We start from the raw sequence: 18,841 nt of genomic DNA on the forward strand, positions 1-18,841 counted from the left end.
AGGCTGAAGTTAGGCAGAAAACAGAAATACCCTCTTTTCTGTTTTACATCTAAAAAAGAAGAAAAACCTACATGGAGCCCTTTCGCTTTGCAACTGAAAATACCAAAACTAACCGGGGTGCAGTCTGGACTCACTGCCGTAAACAACCAGCCCATGATGGATGCCGAAAGGAAGAACTAACAACTATGTTAGGATGGCGGGTACCAATTGGAACAATCCTGGGTCAGCTGGATTTCCCAGCACCCCAAGGGGCAGAACAATCCTTCACAGTTTCCTGAGTGTGAAGAGACCACAGGCAGAACAGAACACATAAAGCTGTGTCCATACTGAATGAGTCTAAAAATAATTGGATGGTACTGTGGGGCAGCTCCTACCCTCATCTCACAGCTGAAAGGAGACCATCATTTGCGCCTGGCTCTGAATTGGCACACTTTACCTGTTCTGAAATGTGTTGTTAACTATGGCATTGAAAACAAGGCGATCCCCAACGGTGGATGGTCCCCGGAATTTGAACATATCCACAGACTTCAGAAAGGGATGTCCATAACACAGACGGCTGAGCAGACAAAGGGGAGAGAAAACAGGAGATGAACACCCTCCACGGCAGTCTCAAACAATCGAGTCATTGAATGGCTGCACTAGACAAGCAAGCGACCTGTTTCCTAAGTAGACTACTCAAGAGGACTACGGGTAGAGAGATCCGAACACAGCCTCCAACATTTGGGGGAGCAAGGTGGGTATTTCAGGAGGATGGTGGTTTTTTGGCATTGGTCTGCCCTCTACAAAAGTTGTCGCCTGAGTGTCGTGTTCATCCTGACAGCTCCTGACAACGGTCCCAGGACACTGTAATTGTGGATTGGGTAGGACACAATGGGCTGAGAACTGCCGGCCAATCCTGACCACACTGTTTTTCAGGTTCCCCAGTCACTGAGTTTATCCAGAGATTAAAAGCCAAATTTTCCCTTCATAGAAAAAATTGCCTAGATTGGTGCTCAGAGCAAGGAAGGCTACAAAACACACATTTCACAGTTTCCCATAACTTATAAAAAGGAACACCACTTCACACCATGTTCCCTGTGCCCTTATCCCCAGCCAGCCCTGAGAACCTTGCAGAGATGGTTGCAACTGTCTCCATCCATGCCATAATCTGTCCACCAAACGTGTTTCCATGATGGTTTGCATGGGGTGGGAGGACAAGCTCGATGCTCTGAACGGAGGTGCCCATGGTGGTGGCCGTTCCTTCTTCATCGTTGCAAACGGGATCTGTGAGGGGACAGCAGCGACAGTGGGATCAGCCAGGGAAAGTCCAGCCTTCCCTGGCTGCTTCCCTGAAGCAAGCACAACTCCTTTTCAGAAAAATAACAGCGTCCGTAAAACCTCGCATCTAGGATGTGAGTGGGCTCTGAAGAGTGGGTGGCATTCCTCTGAAAAGCAGTTGCACCTGCTGTTCTGGGTTGATGACAGACAGGAGGGCACTTAAAGAAACAGGTAGCCTAGTTGGGCTTGGTGTCATTCCCAGTGTCTGGGAGACAGATCTCTGTGAGTTCGAGGTCAGCCTGGTCTACAAAGCAAATTCTAGGATAGTCATGACTATACAGAGAAACTCAGTCTCAAAAATATCACACACACACACTGGGGGTGGGGAGAGGTTCCCCACTTGTCAAGCAAATACACCAGAATTCTGATTTAAATAATGGTTCCATTTAAACTGGAACTTTCTGTGGTGGGAAAAGGTTCAGAAAGGTAGACATTTTGATGATGATATGCCAGTCTTTTGATGGTAAGGGTAGTTTTACTGTTGTATACCTATGCACATACTCAAGTTACAGGCTTAAATACAGAGTGTAGAGAGCTGTGTGGAGTCGCACCCGATGGTGCTGGCTTCCGCCCTCCGCGATCCAGAAAGCGAGTGCTCTCTGTAATAATCAACTCCTCATATGGCTAAGGCCTGACTTATGCTATTATCACGCAATGATCGCCAGCTGCTTGCATATGTGTGGACCTATGGACAGTGCCCACGTGGCAAGCCGGTGTTGGTGGCCTGTGCCTTTTAAGGGCAGAGAGAGAGAGAGAGAGAGAGAGAGAGAGAGAGAGAGAGAGAGAGAGAGAGAGAGAGAGAGAGAAAGAGAGAGAGAGAGAAGAAGCTGTGAATAAAGTCCTGAATAAACTGCTTGTAAGGAGAGCTCTGCTGTTGCGTCTTCCTTGCTGGCCGAGGTAGGCACGACAACAGAGTACCTATCCTGTGTCAATTAACATTCAATATATCACTAAAATAAGAGAACATGGAGTCGGAGGGGCCACTGACACTACATGAAGTCCCATAACCTGCAGCATGGGAATGTGGTCCCCTATGCACGGTCACAGGAGAAAAGATGCTTGTATCACTGTCTCTCCCCGTGTTTTCTGTGACTTACAATCTCCTATACACCACCACAGGAGAAAAGACCTACACATCACCCCCCACTTCCCTGTGTTCTCTGCTTCTTAGGACTCGGTTGTTTCATTTACAGGCAGGTAACAATACTCTCCACTTCTCACCAATGGAGAAAGCATTTGCTCTGGGTGCAAAGCAGAAATACATTCAGCCTTGCTGCAGGCATCATCCGGTAATTCACATGCTGCTGGGGGGAGCAGGGACCTACATCCCAGGGACTGAGCTGGGGTAGCAGAACTCAGCAGGCAGTGTGTTCATATAAACCCAACTGTCACTCATAGGAAACAGGCTGTTCCAGGAGCTGTTTCTTCTAGTTGACCAGAGAACCTTTAATACCACTTCCCAATGAAGACCATCATAACTAGATGATAATCTATTTCTTCTATCTTCTCCTTCTTTCTGTTGATCCTTTCAGCCCTTTGCTGAGAATGTGGAAAGAGCTCCCACTGTTCTAGGCGAACTCTCAGATCCCTCCTGTGACCTCCAGGCCCTCTCTGCCCTGGTCTAGCCTGTGTGACTATCAAACTCCCCAGCCAGCTCCCCTCCCATCGCTGTGATGCACATTGGTCTTTTATCAGCTACTGTGGAGAAACTGTCTTCAAACCCAGGGCTTCTCCACTCATCCGTTCTGTCTGCTGCACCCCACCCTCCTCCTACCACGCCACGCCCACTTACCTCCTATTCTGTCTTGGCTCATCCATGTGAACTCCCGCATAGCAATGCCTCCTTTCTACAAAAGCTCCAGGTAACTAGGGCTGGGAGACGGCTCTTTCAGCACAGCGCAGGCTGCACAAACTGGAGGACCTGAGTTGGATCCCCAAGAACTCACATTTTCAAGCCAGGTGCTGTGGTGTGACCCTATAACCCCAGGATTAGGGAGATGGAGTCAGGGGGCCTCCTGAAGCTAGTCTAGCTGAACCTGGAACTGGCGAGCTTCAGGCTCAGTAAGAGACCCTGTCTCAATGAAAATGAGGAAGAGAGTGATTGAGGAAACACTGCTATTCACCTGCCTCCACATGTGTGTGGACACATTTATGTGCATGGCTGCGTATACATATGCGCATACACAAATAAGACATTGTGTGTGTGTGTGTGTGTGTGTGTGTGTTTAACGATTAGCCAGGCTCATCTCTGCAATACCAGCACAAATAAAGATTTGCAGAATGAATAAAGGAACTTGACTTTGCTGATTCATTCCACGTGATGGTCCTTCCTCTCAGTAGAATTCTTTAAGGAAATGCTATGGTTGGTGTGGTAGTTTGGGTGTAATTGGCCCGCATAATCTCATGGGGAGTGACACTACAAGGAGGTGTGGCTTTGTTGGAGTGGGTGTGGCCTTATTGGAGGAAGTGTGTCACTGTAGGGGCGGGCTCTGAGGTTTCCTAAGCTCAGGGTACTGCCCAGTGTCTCAGTCGACTTCCTGTTGCTGTCTGCAAGATGTAGGACTCTCAGCACCACATCTGACTGTATGCCGCCATGCTCCCCATCATGGTGATAATGGACTGAACTTCTGAAACTGTAAGTGAGCCAACCCAATTGAATATTTTCTTTATAGGAGGTGCCATGGTCATGGTGTTTCTTTACTGAACTAAAAACCCCAACTGACACAGCTGGGTTGTACTGCCTCACACACCAAATTATCTGCTGTTTAGGCTATGTCTCATTCCTCCCTGTTTTGATTAAACAGTATTAGCAACATGCAAGTTTTCCAAGCTAGTGGGTGTGAAATGGTATCTCATGTTGGTTATAATTTGTATTTCATTGAGTGCTAATGAGGTCAACATTTTTTCATATGTATGTTAAATATTCTTGTCATCTCTTAATTAAATGTGTGTCTCACCATTTGCTTCGACCTCATCTCTGCAACTTCAGTTAAATGAGTGTTAGATTCTCACCACACATACATACACACACACTCACACATAACAAATATATATATACACACACACAGAGACACACACACATACACACACTCACACATAACATTTATATATCATACATATATATGTGGGGGGTGGAATTTCTTTATTTTGAGATGGAGTCTCAGCTCTGTAGCCTATCTGCTCTTAAACTCCCCAAATAGTCTTAGCCTATTCTATGTCTTGCCTGGAAATTGTGGAAATCCATGAAGCTGGGCTAGGTCCTTCTCCACAGTAAATATTTATATGCTGTTGCTGAAAACAGGGGGCCTAGAATACAGTTCACAGCGCACTAGAGGTCACGTGATCTGCTTCCACACAGGTGGATATCGGGCACTAACTCTGCATGAAGATAAACTTGGAACTGGATTCTCAAAGGCAACGATTCCCCTATGCCAACCAAAGCTAATGCCAAGAGAGAAAGGCACCCCGCTCCAGAAAGAAGGGGAGAATTTCTAGTAGATTCATGGAGAGTCTCTGTGGCGAACTGCAGCTCCTCATGATTTCCTGGTTCACCCTTCCACCTAAGACAAGTGCCTGACTCTTCCCCCTGTGGCTTTGGGTACCTGCAGGCCCCAGCACAGCCTCTCTCTGCTTCTTTGGTGTTCTTAAGTCATTGTCAACATCGCTGCTTTCTCTTCCTTTCTGACTGCTGAGACAGATTTGCAAACAAACTGTAGATTTTCCCCAGATATCAAGTCTACCGCATTGCTGTAAATAAAACTGGTTTTGTTTTCTGGATGATTTTTTTTAAAGACATGTAAAATCTTAACCCCTTCTAACTTCTGTTTATTTCTAATTTTCTAACTGTTTTTCTGAAATGGGACCTTGTTATGCTGTGTAGGCTGGCTCGGAACTCCCGAGTTCAAGCAGTCGCTTTGCCTCAGCCTCGAGAGCATCTGGGATTCAGGTGCACGCCACCCTACTCTGCTCTCTGATTGCAAATCTGATCTTATTAGATGAGATTCTAAAAACATGATGAGTTAGTGCTGATTGAGATATTTTCAGTTTACTATCGCTTGTCCAAATGACATATTTTTGTTCAGAAGAAAATATTAACTTGGTATTAGAAACTATCTACAAACTATATTATAAAATAACATTCTAAGCGTTTAATTCTTCTCCTACCAGAACATGTGGATGAGCATGTAGCACAGATGGGAGAAAGACTTATTTTTTTTAACTATATGCCTTCTCACTTTGTAAATCCCTTATCCTGCACATGTACTATCTATTTTTAAATGATTATGAAACAATTACAAAATAAAAAATTAATAGAAGATCTTAGAATCTGAAAGATGTTGTTTAAAAAAAAACACCCATAATTAGGTAGTTTCGTCTTTTCTGAGGGGAAACTAAAAAAAAAAAAAAAGGTCACTCACGTCTATGAAGACATGGGCAGCACACAAAGACCACTGGGAAATCACTCCTTGGTCAGGTTAAACACATACAGGCATCAGCCATGGCATGCATGCCAACGTGGACTCAAGATAAGTACCTTTTGTGTGGAAGTGTGTCTCCCTGTACATAGCTTAAGAGCTTTCTCAGAAGCAGAGAACATTTCGGGATCGCAGCCGTCACTAGAGCTAAATGTAAACAGACCTCGTTCTGCGAGCCAAGTGATCAAGTTCTGCTGTTGTCTGTTGGACGCTCTGAAGCTATTATTTCACCATTTCGCTTGCTTGATTTCACATTTGTCCTCTATATTTGATCAGGAACTTTGACCTGAATTCAGGTTGCTTTCTTCTAGCTCTTGTTTTCATTCTGCACACCCGGAAGGTTCAACCAGGACAATGCTCTGAAGATCTCACTTTCTACAGACAAATTACGATTAAAATAGCTCAGACTCTAATCCCCTTTCCCTAGTGATCCAGTGGTACAATAACACATTTCAACCATCGTTTGCAAACTTAATCTCTTATTTTCCACTTTGCTTGTGAAAACATAGAGTCTGGAATCAACTTTCTCAATATTCTATCAATACTCATTTCTATCATGTAGCATCTTAAAGGGTGAAGACTGCTTAATCAGTCTGACGATATAGATCCCTTAGTTCAGTGGTTCTCAGCCTTCCTAATGAGCGACTCTTTAATACAGTTCCTCAGGTTTTGATGACCCCCTCATCCATAAAATTACTTTTGTTGCTACCTCATAGCTGTAATTTTGATACTGTTATGAATCATAATATAAATATCTGATGTGCAACCCCTGTGAAAAGGTCATTTGACTATGGGGGTTGTGACCCACAGGTTGAGAACCACTGCCTCCCTCCACTGATGATGGCCTGTCTACCTTCTTTTAGAATATGTTTTCTAATCAAAACCAGCCTCTCTGAGACCTAAGGGACAGGGAGTGGACAGACCACATGTGCTATCACTGCCCATTGTTCTTTCTTTAAGAAAACTGCCTCTAAATTCCATGGTATCATTGGTGACATGGAAGTTAGTAATATTTCCCAAATGAAGATCAGATTGATATGATAGAGATAGATGAAAAGTTGCTTTATTGCAATATTAACCACTGGCATTTCCCTGAGTAAGACTGAAGCGGATCTTTGGGAGGGTCTTTGTCATCTCACGTCCTTCCTGGAGTTTTGGTGGTAAGAAGACAAGGTGGACTTGGGTTGATTGCCTGTTTCCTTTTGTTTTTTTAGTAATGGTTTTCTAATATGCCCTAAGAATATTCTCAGGGTTCAACTACTTCAGTCCTTAGGAAAAAAAAATGCATCTGGGAACCAAGACCATCTTTTCAAAGAAAGAGATTCTTCTAAGCCTGGTATATTTAAAGATGAAGTCTCTGCTTCCATAAGTGATATTATTGCCCTACCGATATTCAGGAATGGAAAGTACAACATCAGCGTGCATGCCCTTTCTTCTTAAAGCCGACTGCTACTTTTATGATGTCCACACCAACCATGCCAATCAGCCTTGAATCATGACCAAGTTTCTCTCTCCTGGAAAACAATGCCACTGACCTTGAGGGCCCTGAAGACTGAACCTTGAACTTCTTCTCAAGGCAGAAGTCTTAGAAAATCTCTCCTACCCAGTGGGCTTCTATAGGGTTGTCCTGAAACCCTAATAATGCCCCTGTCCAGCACGAGGCTTCCATGTGTCTGACACTCTACCTCCTCTTCTCAACTCTGGCCTTTGCCTGCCCTCTTTGTTCTGGGCCCTTCTCATCCTGTTCTCACCTATTCCCGTCTTTTCTGCCCTTTCTCTTTTTCCTTTCCCTCCTTCCAGGTCAGGGAGTTGGAACTTCTGCTGGCTCGCTTTATCTCCTCTTCCACGCTATGTTCTCTCGGGAATTCGGAGATGGAGTCAAATAAAGAGAAAGACCGAAGAGTTGGGAGGGGAACTACGACAGCAAAGAGCTAAAGAGCTCGAGAAACTGCTGAGGTCAAGTGTCAGAGTGGAAGTCACTAGGGAATATAATTAACTCTTTCCCTTCCATTCTCATCACAGGAGTCTTCCGGAAGGCATCTTCCTGCTTGGAGTTTCCTTCTGTGTTGAGAAAATGCATGGCTCATATGAAGCCCTGGATGAGAAAGAGCTTAGTGACCTGTGAAGTTTCCTATCAACGTGTCCTGGCCGCCACCCCTACTTCACCCATGCTACTAAGGGCTTGCTTGCTAACAATCACCAAGACTTCATCTCCTGTCCCCCACTTCCTCCTCCAGAGGAATTCCAGCCTAGAGGCCTAGATCACCACGCGTAGTCTGAACGCCCAGTCTTTTTCTTCTCTACTGCCTAGGTCTGTCAGAAAACGGATCTCGCATCAGCCAAGCCGCACTGTGCGTCATGACGCAGTTCCTGCGCGTAGGCGGACTCACCATCCAACCGGCCGCTCTCCTTCATGATGTTGTTGAAGGTGCTCTCGTGCTGCAGTCGGACTTTCCTCCTCTCCGCAGCCAGAGTGTATTCTACTTGCTCTTGCTCCGTTTGAAGCGGGACGGGTTTTAAATGGACCTGGAGGAAGAAAGTTTATCTATGGAGCTGTCATTCGCTGCTTCCTTTAAAGTGCAGGTGCCCAGTGCGAGTTTTGCAATAGCGGAAGGCAAACCGTATGTTTTTAACTCAAGTAAGGAGAGCATTTACGGGTTTTTCCGTGAAACATTCTGCTGAAAAGTCTTCCTCAGATTTCTTCAATTAAAAGATCAAACCAGGCTTTGTTAGTTCTCATTTGAAAGACACCTTCGTTTATTTTCCTCATTTTATAAGTTTTCCATGGAATGATAGAATCTAGGAGAGCTTTTGCCTTGTCGTATTGTACCGAGTTTTGTCTTGTTTGTTGTCTCTCTGAGGAGGAAATGGAGGGAAGTGGACACGGAGTATGGGACAGGTGTGCAGAGCTCGGAGGAGTGGGGGTGGGAAAACCGTGGTCAGAACGTATTGTATGAGAGACGAATCTATTTTCAATAAAAATACATTCTATAAATATGAAATCAACAAATTAAGGTGTGGTACTATAATTCCCCTGGATTTTTATTGATATTGTTCCTATCTCTTTACAAAATTGAGACATTAAGGGGAGGCAATAAGGGTATTCTAGATGGAACTATCTTGTACCAAGAGATATTCCTAATTTGGAAATTTCGTCCCATGGTCAAAACAGTGCCTAGTAGAACAGAAAGGATCAGGATGTCAGTGTAATCTTCAGCTGCACTCCAGAAACCTGGGATGCAGTGTCCAGTCTCCAGCTCCCCCACAGATGCCCATGTGCTGGTTCTGTGTGTGATAGGTCTTGGCAGCTGCAGGATCCCTTTTGGTCTGAACCTGACCCTTTACCCAGATAAGGGTGAAAAAAAATCTAGTGACTCGTCATCTGCTGTTTAAAGTCCAAGACTCCCAGAGTTGCCTGTCCCATTTAACAGGAATGTGTAGATTGAGTGACTCTTTGCAATGTCACGTTTTGGTTGCATGATCAGCAGAATCTAACCTTAGGTAACCTAAGGACATTTGTACCTCGCTCCTCTGCAAAGAAGACCCTTAAATCCATCAGGATGATTCCTGTTACACGGAATACATTTGTGTTTTTGAAAATAAACTTGAGAGCAAGTGCTGCCTGGAGGATGAAGCCTCTGAAGGTCCCTGCTCTTTCCTTCCTATGCTTCCTTCCTTCCACACAGTCTAGTCTTTTGGGCCTTTCTAATTACTTGGCCTGTGCAATGGTTGAACCAAACCTTGTTAATCATTGATAGTTTTATCCTGGGATGAACTCACTTTGGACAGAGATCCTAGTATTTCTTGTGGTTCAAACCGAGCCACAGCCTTTCATGCCTCTCCACATGAGGGGGTAGCAAGTAAGAAGGTACCAACTGGAAGGTACCAGCTGATCATGGAAAGGTGCTTCACAGTTTATGTTGACTGAAGTAGCCGGTTGTTGGAGCACCATAAGGTAGCTGGCTTCTCAGAGTGGCTCTTGGAAGCCAGTTCTCATCTCTGTAGAGATGGGATTTAGGTGGGCCAACATTTGCCTACTCCACTTGTTACTGAATCCAGAATGAGAAGTATGAGGCCAGAGAGGGAAAAGATGGCCTCTGTACGGATGCTTTGACATAGAGCAAAGGATGCTGATGTATCCTCTGGTCATTTGCTGTCAAGCATGGGAACTCTGTACCCACCCGCATAACATTCTTATTGGGAAAAGTCTAAAAGCTTTCGAGAGAATCAAGAAGAAACTAAAGGTTGGCAGGATCTCTCTCACTGCTTGGATTTTCATGAACGCAAGGATTCTCTAATGCTTTGTCAATGACTTGCTAGGCCCAACTTATATCCAAGGAAGCTACATCTTTTTATTTTCTAGATAATATAATTAGCAGCTGTGCACTTCAGTTTAGAAAACAGCACCCTTCGCAACGGGAATTTGCCTGCTGCACATTTAATATGAGGTCTGTGTTACAGAAAGTACTCGGGGTGCCAAACGTCTGTGGGGTCACCTGCCAGACAAGCACGATGATGATCTAGCCCAGCTGTGCTATTGGGCTAGGTTTGGAGCAGCTACAAAGTATGGTTCAGTGGCCACTTTTGCTGACTGCTGGGGAAGCATGGCTTTGTCCAAGCTATGTTGACATTGGAGGCACTGTGGGGAAAATCTCAGGCAAGGAAGAGGAGTGAGCAGTAGACCTTGTCATTGGCAAGTGTTTAGGAGAAGCCATGTTTGCCTATCCTTTGATCATTCTCCAACGAAATACTTAGATTATAATTTGAATTGTTGCATTTTCACATGTGTTGATTTCCCCTAGGTCTCCTAGCTCTAAGTAAAAGCAACAAGGAGGAAATTTGAGCATCCCACATTGAGGTAGATCTGGGCTCTGGTTGGGTGGGAGCTGAGCAACATACAAAGACACAGTTCTTTCAAGGCTGTTTCAGCCCAGATGCCCTGAAGTTTATTTTTAAACTCTACTAACTCAGTAGCTTTGATACTTTCCTGAAGGTCTAAAAAAATGATTGGACCATGACTTCCAATTACTTTCCAAATTTTTCCTGATTAAAAAAAATGTTTGACTTAATTTTGAACTCCATAACCAAAAAAAGAACTAACCCAGTAAACAATACTTTTTAAGAAGTAGATATGACTTCCAGATAATTTGAAAAAAAAAACATTTTTCCTCTTTCATAAATTTGGTACATTTTCTTTAAGGCATTCCTCTCAAAAGATCTTCCTATTCCATTCTATGAAGTATCAATGAATGAAAACCTTGAGGAAGTGAGTCCTCTCTCTCTCTCTCTCTCTCTCTCTCTCTTTGGTTTTTTGAGGCAGGGTTTCTCTGTATAGCTTTGGTTGGAGCCTGTCCTGGAACTAGTTCTTGTAGACCAAGCTGGTTTCGAACTCATAGAGATCAGCCTGCCCCTGCCTCCCGAGTGCTGGGATTATTGGCATGCACCACCACTGTCCGGCAGAAGAAGTGAATCTTATAGTAAGAAGAAACCAATTCTAATGCAGTTATTCCTGTGTGCTGGCTTACAAGAAGGGTACCTGTTCACATGGAAAATTTACCTTTTCTTTTCCGACTGGTTTAGCAACAAACGTAGAGAAAGCCACACAGAGGAGCTTCTCGGCGCCAGTGAACTTGTCCTGTACTATGACCTTGATACTGATCTGAAGGACAGAAAAGCAAACCATCAGTTATCCAGATAACAGATTCAACTGCAGTATGCAAGATAGAGCTACACACTTCTCCAATCCTGCCTTCCGGTTTTTAAATGACATCAGCTTTTTATCTTTAAGTGACACTATCATTTCAGTGATGATCTCTACACTATGACAAATGGAACTCTTCTGTATGTGGGGACACATACACTTGCCATGAAAAATATGTGGGCTCTAGCTATCTAGGCTAAGTTATAACAGACTCATCACCCAGGGGAAATACTTATTAACTTTTAGGTTCATTTTCTTCTAGTTACACATTATATACAATATAATATTACATAATATGTACACTCTTATATGTAATATTGCATGTATGTTTTATAAATGTATATATGAGGTACACAATGTTTACACACATTATAAATTTGTCATGCTGCATTTGAAGTTTTATATTCTAATTCTAGTTTGTCTTGCTATGATAAGCCTTTTAAAATTATATTATAAGTGAATGCTCTCTCAAGAACAAGATAGCCTGCCAGAGAGAGGAACAATAACTATTTTTAACCATTAGTCATTACCCCATGATAATGGGGCAGAACTGCTATGTTAACTGTGGCTCGGTTTCATCGGTTTGGTTTTTCTGGGGCAGTCAGTGAATGACTGAGGCATTCTGTAAGGAGTCTGCAGTGGGTGGCTCTCCTTCCACGTGAAGAGCCTGAAGCTGGCTTTGCAGTCTTTGGATTTGGACTAAAAACACTCTCCTTATATCTCACCCAGGTAAGTAACACTATCTTCTGAGGATAATGGGCAAGCTGGAGCATCTCAGTTCAGCACGGAGTAATGAATGATAAAGTGCATGTATTTCTACATCCTCACCAGGAACACCGTGTACAAAAATAATCAATAATCCATGACTCACTTTCAGTCTCTTAATTTGAGACAGAAATTTGTATTTGTATGGTAAATCTCAAGTTGACTGGATGGTAATGAATCAAACACGAACCAATTATTTTTCACCTCTACAAAAAAGCCCTCACCCACGTGGATGTTCACATTAGAGAAATACACAAGGAAGAAGAAAAATAAAACATCAAACAAGAAAAGTCTAGCTATAACTCTGGAGTGTTAAAGTTCAGATGCTATCAGCTACCAGGACAGTTGATTGAGGTGTGTAATGGACCAGTGTCTCAGGGCCATGGTATGGGGAGTTCATTAGGTTAGGGAAGAGTAGGTAAGACTGAAATTAGCCTCTATGTAAGAAAAATAAAACTAGATAAGGTATAGGTATATTTCTACATAAGGGGAAACAGGTGACGAGGGGCGATGATGCCCCAGGACAGGAAAGCAAATGAAAGGAACATAACTTTTCCTCTTACCTTGAAGGTGACAGTAGGGAAGGGAAACCCACCTCATCTGAGCCGAAGAAGCAGAGATCAAACAGATCAAGGATCTGGGATTTGTTGGGCAGGGTACCAGAAAAGAGATACATACATAAAGAGAGAAATCTGGGAATGTGCATGTGCTCTCCGTAGGTCTAGACGTAGGGTTGATACCAAACTGTGCATGCACGCCACGAATCTCATGGAACCAGACCAGAATATCTTCGGAGGAAACCGCCTCACACTAGGGAACTGTCAAGTGAACACCTCCAGACCTCCCACACTGCTAGGAATCTTCTGAGTTCTCCCTAGGTAGACCTCCCCAAGCCTGAGACATCCACAGAGTCCATGGAAGAGGCAACTTTATTGACTAGCTGGCATTGCAGGGGACATGCATGTAGGAAATGCAGACACACGGTTTGGGTAACAGTATTGTAAGAAGAAGTAAGAACCAGAATCCATAGTTTGCAAAACCCACACACAAAGATACCCTTCCCTCTTGCATGTTCACTTTGTGTGTATCCTTCTGTGGCATCTGGAGTCACCGTGAATGTGAGCGGCAGTACTGAGAGGGGACATCAGCTCCTTAGCATTCACCTACTGTGCGTCTGGCACAGATTTGAGGCTTTCTGAAATTCAGGATCCTTTCTAGGCGTCCCCCTTTGTGTTCTGAAAGCAGTGAAGACACGCCCTCTAGCAGGTGTCCCTAAGGAAAGGATGCCGCTCACCTCCATGCTTGTGCTGAATGCTCTGGTCACTTTTGCTCGGATGGTAATAATTTGTCCAATTCTGTTGTTGTAAAAGAAGACAGGTCTCAGCAATCCTAATACATTTCATTTTAGACTTAGAGATTTTAGAAGACACATGTGGCATAAAGCAATTCCACCTTTACCGGCTGATAATACTCATTCATGGAAAACTTGGGCTAAAGCTAATAGCAAAGACAGGCCTTCAGGATAGATGTTAACCATTTAAATCATGCTTATAACGCTAAGAGACTTCTCTCTACTCAATCAGAAAGGAGCCTTGGCAAGGACAGTGTACAAGTTGACCCTATTTGCAATAGACACTTTTTGTGTATAGCCACTATTCTCCATATACATTCAGATAAGCACACAGGTAGAACTGTACCACTGACGCTTACTTTAAAACATTAGCTAATAAACAAACAGACCAGCAAACATAAAGGAAAAAGTCAGCTTGCTAGGTAGACATGAGCCCTCAGAGCCGTTCCTCATCCCATCCACCCACCCCTGCTATTGGAACTCTGAAAAGTTTGAGATCAAGTCTTTGGGTCACCGATCCCTTCATCTTAGGGGAAATTAAGAGCTGCCCAATGTAGGCTCCTTTGCTTCCCCATCCCACCTGACTCCATCTGAACCACTTTGTCGTGTCTCACTCTATCTTGTATTTGTGTGCTCTACCCCAACCCCTGGCCTTGTCTCCTTACAGGCAGTGTTGTTAGGCCTTCCCCCTTTCAACCTTCCACCTCTGTGCTCTGCCTGACTTTCTCGGGCCATGAAAATATTTCAGGTTTCTCCTAAAATCCTTCTTTCAACTCTAGTTTATTTACATATTCGACTTTCCTGGAAGAATCACTGGTCTTTCTAGTTCATACTGCTCACTGAGTTTTGACTAATGGTGGCATTGAACTAAAGTGCAGTCAATGAGCCAGGGCTGCTGGGCTTGATGAAGCAAGATTTTCTTGGGGACACAGGTCTAACAGCATAGAAAGTAATGACTGAAAATTCACCAACAAGAGAAACCTTTGTCATTAAATGATATACTGTTCCTCAACGTGGCCACAGCAGTGACAAAATAAATTCCTTATGAGTGCTGTGCACAAACCAAGGCAGCATGCCAAATTCTCTGAGTCAGAGGAAACAGCATGCCACTCACCATGCAACCACCTGTGAGGTCAACGTGGTGATTCCCATTTTCAACAGGAACTGGGCTTAAACAGTGATGCAGTTAGCAACTAGCTGGGCCAGAGTTCAAACCCTCGTCTTATCTGAGTTCAAAGCCATGGACACATGGTTGTCTTGGGCTCCTAGGAAGGGTAGCAATCAGTTCTATCTTAATCACAGTGCAGAGGCTCATTCAGTCCATGAGGTAAGTCAGCTGCTCTTCCTGGAAAAGTGGCCGTATCTACTCAATGCCTTTGTGTACTTACCGAGGCCCCGCACACTGTGTCTCTCATAATCTGTAGCAATCCAGGCAGGAAAAGTAGCAGAGGAGGGAATTCACATTCTGAACAAATCAGGACTTTAGTATCCCTTTAAAAATGTTTAGATTAATCTGACTGATTTCGAAAGGGATGAAAGTCATACAAGAATCTTCAGAGAGAGGACTTAGGGAATGTTGAATAAAATGACCTATGCATTTGCATTTTGATGAAGCTGTTCTGTTTTTAGGGATCTTATCTCAAAATACACTAGCAAAAAAAATATGACTACATGCCATGTAAATCCATATATTTATGTATTACCTGTAATAGCAAAAACAATTCAGTGTTTACTGATAGGTACCCATTGAGTTAAGGATTCAGATGTGAGCATGAGAGTTTCTACTAACACGGTGAACAGCTCTGTGCATTGCACTAGAAGGGTTTCTGGGTGAACTCATATGGGAAAGGTGGAGAAAGTGACATCATACACTGGAATTTATTTTTAAGGAATGTGAAAAAATTCTCATTTATATTTAATGTAAAGGGGTAAAAGGATGGACACTTAAGAGACTAGAGAAGTCTGGGGAGCAGCGGGAGAGAAACAGAGTTTCCCAGAGTGAAACGTTTCTTTCCACATTTGAGCCTCCTGATTGTGTTTTAAATGACAAATCAGATACCTACAAAAAAAATGCAGTCTTAGAACACAGAAAGCAGTTGGCCTGGACCCTGTTCACGTGGTAGTTTAGCCCATCTGGAGGAGAGTTCTCTGAGTAACTTCAAATGCCGGGGTTGTGGCTATATGATGAGCATCTGCTGAATTACTTACAAACTATGACTGGAATTTGCTTCAGAATAATTCACATATGGGAAAGACCACCAAGGGATACGAATATATGAGGGCTGATCATTCGCACAGGCTAGTGGTGAGTTCTTGGGATACACCACACCATTCTCGCTAATTTTATTGTCTAACTTGACGTTCTCTCCCATCAAGGCTGCTAGAACATACAAGCACTCTCATATATGAAACATCCCTTAAAATGTACTGTATTTACACATGAGTTAGTGTTGGCACCACACCAATACAGATACTTATTATCATCTGTCACGTAGGAAAAAGAGCCATTAAAGACAGAGTGATAGAAGGCGTGCATGCGTGACGTGTGCATGCGCATCTACCGCTGAGAGTAACTGAACACAGCTAATACCGCATGTGTGCTGAGGACAATGATGACCAGGGACCCCAGGATACAGCCAAGTGCTTCTGGTTTTCTAAGAAATGCGACCATTGACTCCAGATGACTAAGGTGCAATAAACATGGACTGCAAATGAGCCAGAAACCTGCCGGGAGTGACAAGAGCAGCGCCCTTACCTGGCCGTGTCCTCAAACAGAATGTCGTCCATTGAGGCTGTGACGCAGGAAATTCCGGCATGTTTTTCAGCTTCAAAACACAGGTAAAGGGAATGCCGTGTTAGTAGCTGTGATGGAATGTTTTCGCAAAGGGAAGAAGGAGGAAATTGAAGTCGATCTGCTTTAGTAACACATCCCCTCACTCACTACAGCACCCCAGTGCCCGCCCCCACACACAGACGCACAGTATGGCCTGTACTTACAAGCAGGCATTTGCTCTGTACCTTGTTGTTTCCAGTGATGAAACTGTTCTCTCTCCTGAATTTTAACTTAGGAATCTCCAGCTTGAATTTTAAAACCAATACTCAGAAAACTGGCAACTCTAAGTAACAATTTTAGCAAGTTTTTGATGACTCTAAATGTTGTTAGATTACTATCAAGTATTATCGTTCTTTTGTTTTATAAATGAACATCGGAGCTACATCCACTGTCTCCCCTAGCTTGTAGCTGCCTATATTTAAATCAGTAATGACTGTGAGCAGGAAGCAGTCTGGGAGCCCTTGAGATCACCTCCCACATCAGAGGGGGATGTCTCTGGGAATCAGGGACACACGGGGGCAGGAGGGCTGTGCTCATCACTATTACCAAACTGCCTGGTCATCATGACAGTGTTGTAGAAGGAGGGAGTTGGTGAGCAGGCGCTCGACCTTTTCCATGGTCTGTATCTGCCCACAATTGCTTTGATTATTGGTTTTGTTTGACGTAAAAACACCAGAATTCATGCTATTTGGAAAAGATTTTATTCTTCTTTTGTTCTTGTTTTGTTTTTTGTTTGTTTGGTTTGGTTTTTTGAGACAGGGTTTCTCTGTATAACAGTCCAGTTCTAGCTGTCCTGGAACTAGCTCTTATAGACCCAGGCTGGCTGGAATTCACAGTGATCCACCTGCCTCTGCCTTCTGAGTGCTGGGACTAAAGGCGTGCGCCACCACCACCCGGATGCTATTTGGAAAAGATTTTGATGTGTGTTTCTGCCAGCAGAGGAAGTCAGTCAAAATCCAAACAGATTTTCATTGACCTTTTTTGTTTTCTTTTGAGAGAAAGTCTTTCTATACATGCTAGGATGGCCAGGAACTCACTTTGCAGCCCAAACTGACCTCTGGCACACACACACACACGCACGCACGTACGCACACACGCACACACACACACCATGCACCAGGGCAGCTCCAAGTGCTATGTTTTCTGGTGAGCATCACCTTGCTTGGCTCACTGGTTTTGATTAAAGAACTTTTAGCTTCATTCTTAAACTCAAAGGCATCAGAGCTGATACACATTATAGAAGTGACAGTGAATTAAACCAAATTCTTATACACTGATGTAATGGATTACAATATAAGTACCAATTGATCATCTCAGGTAAAAAGAGGTGAGAAATTAACCATTTTGGAACTCTGTGTGAGAGCAACGGGCAGGGAAGAGGCTTTGTTAGTTACAAAACAAGCCAGCAATAAGATAGGTTATGAAGTGTCAAACTCTTGGCCTCTTCAGGGTGGGCTCAGCTTAAGCCAGTGGAGCAAACAGGAGGCATGCTCGGCTGATTCCTAGGTGTCGAGCCAGGCCAGTGTCATCGTTTTAGCAGTCTGGCTAGGGGCTATTATAGATCATTTCTGAGTCAAATCCTTAGAGCTGCTATTTTTCCGGAGAAGTACTGAATGTTCTCAAAAACAAACAATAAAACATTGACAAAAGAGTACCTAGTAAACACCTAGTCCACGATGGGACAGGTTGTTAACTTAGAGTGTTCTTATTAACAGAGTATGATTGTGTACGCCAATGCGACTTGCCAGATTTAAGTGACTGAATAATAATGTTAATGAGGTCACCGATAGGAACATAGGGCTGCATTACATTTTCCAGGGGGCTACGATGCTTACAGAGCTGAGGGCTAGACCGCAGGGAGGACCAGGGAGAGTCAGCAGCAGGTACCAGCATTTACTAAGCATTTCTCATTGGCCATGCACCAAGCCATGCATGTCAATCACAGAAGGCTGGCACTGTTATTGGTTCCATCTTAAACGAGGACATTCAACCCTAGAAAGCTTCAAATGATTGTTCTAGTGGTTGACGACATAAAATAGGAAATCTAGAAGAGAGTTGGGTAGAAGAAGCCCAGACAGCTATCAGAGAGTGCCTCACTGAATGTGGACCCCAGCAGCCATACTTTCTACTACAAACCTGCAGGAACCGATAAAAAAAAAGATAAAAATATGAGCGGTCAGCATAAGGTCTCTTGCTTTTGGACATGACTATGTGTTGTCTTTTCTTCATTTTTCTTTCTTTTTTTATTGTTTATTTATTTATTAAAGATTTCTGCCTTCTCCCCGCCATCAAGTCCCCCTCCCTCATCATCCCTAATTGTAATCCAGGTTCCCTGCCCTGTGGGAAGTCCAAGGACCACCCACCTCCATCCAGGTCTAGTAAGGTGAGCATGCAAACTG

At 43.7% G+C, this 18,841-nt stretch overlaps 2 protein-coding genes across 5 annotated transcripts in view; one reads left to right on the forward strand and one right to left on the reverse strand.

The window, feature by feature from the left end:
• Positions 1 to 18,841, forward strand: part of Zcchc9 (zinc finger CCHC-type containing 9) — a 236,344-nt gene that overhangs the window by 35,309 nt on the left and 182,194 nt on the right. The gene's annotated exons all lie outside the window — the stretch shown is intronic.
• Acot12 (acyl-CoA thioesterase 12) overlaps positions 1 to 18,841 on the reverse strand; it is a 36,322-nt gene that overhangs the window by 12,320 nt on the left and 5,161 nt on the right. For both annotated transcript variants that reach the window (XM_057789541.1, XM_057789542.1), the window contains exons 2-7: positions 16,365 to 16,434; positions 13,553 to 13,613; positions 11,350 to 11,451; positions 8,183 to 8,318; positions 1,107 to 1,263; positions 437 to 556 (exon numbers count right to left, since the gene is read on the reverse strand). In XM_057789541.1, the coding sequence (XP_057645524.1) occupies positions 437 to 556; positions 1,107 to 1,263; positions 8,183 to 8,318; positions 11,350 to 11,451; positions 13,553 to 13,613; positions 16,365 to 16,434 (646 nt within the window). The remainder of the gene's footprint in view (positions 1 to 436; positions 557 to 1,106; positions 1,264 to 8,182; positions 8,319 to 11,349; positions 11,452 to 13,552; positions 13,614 to 16,364; positions 16,435 to 18,841) is intronic.

Source organism: Chionomys nivalis, chromosome 15 (assembly GCF_950005125.1).
Source record: "Chionomys nivalis chromosome 15, mChiNiv1.1, whole genome shotgun sequence".
Classification (NCBI taxonomy): domain Eukaryota; kingdom Metazoa; phylum Chordata; class Mammalia; order Rodentia; family Cricetidae; genus Chionomys; species Chionomys nivalis.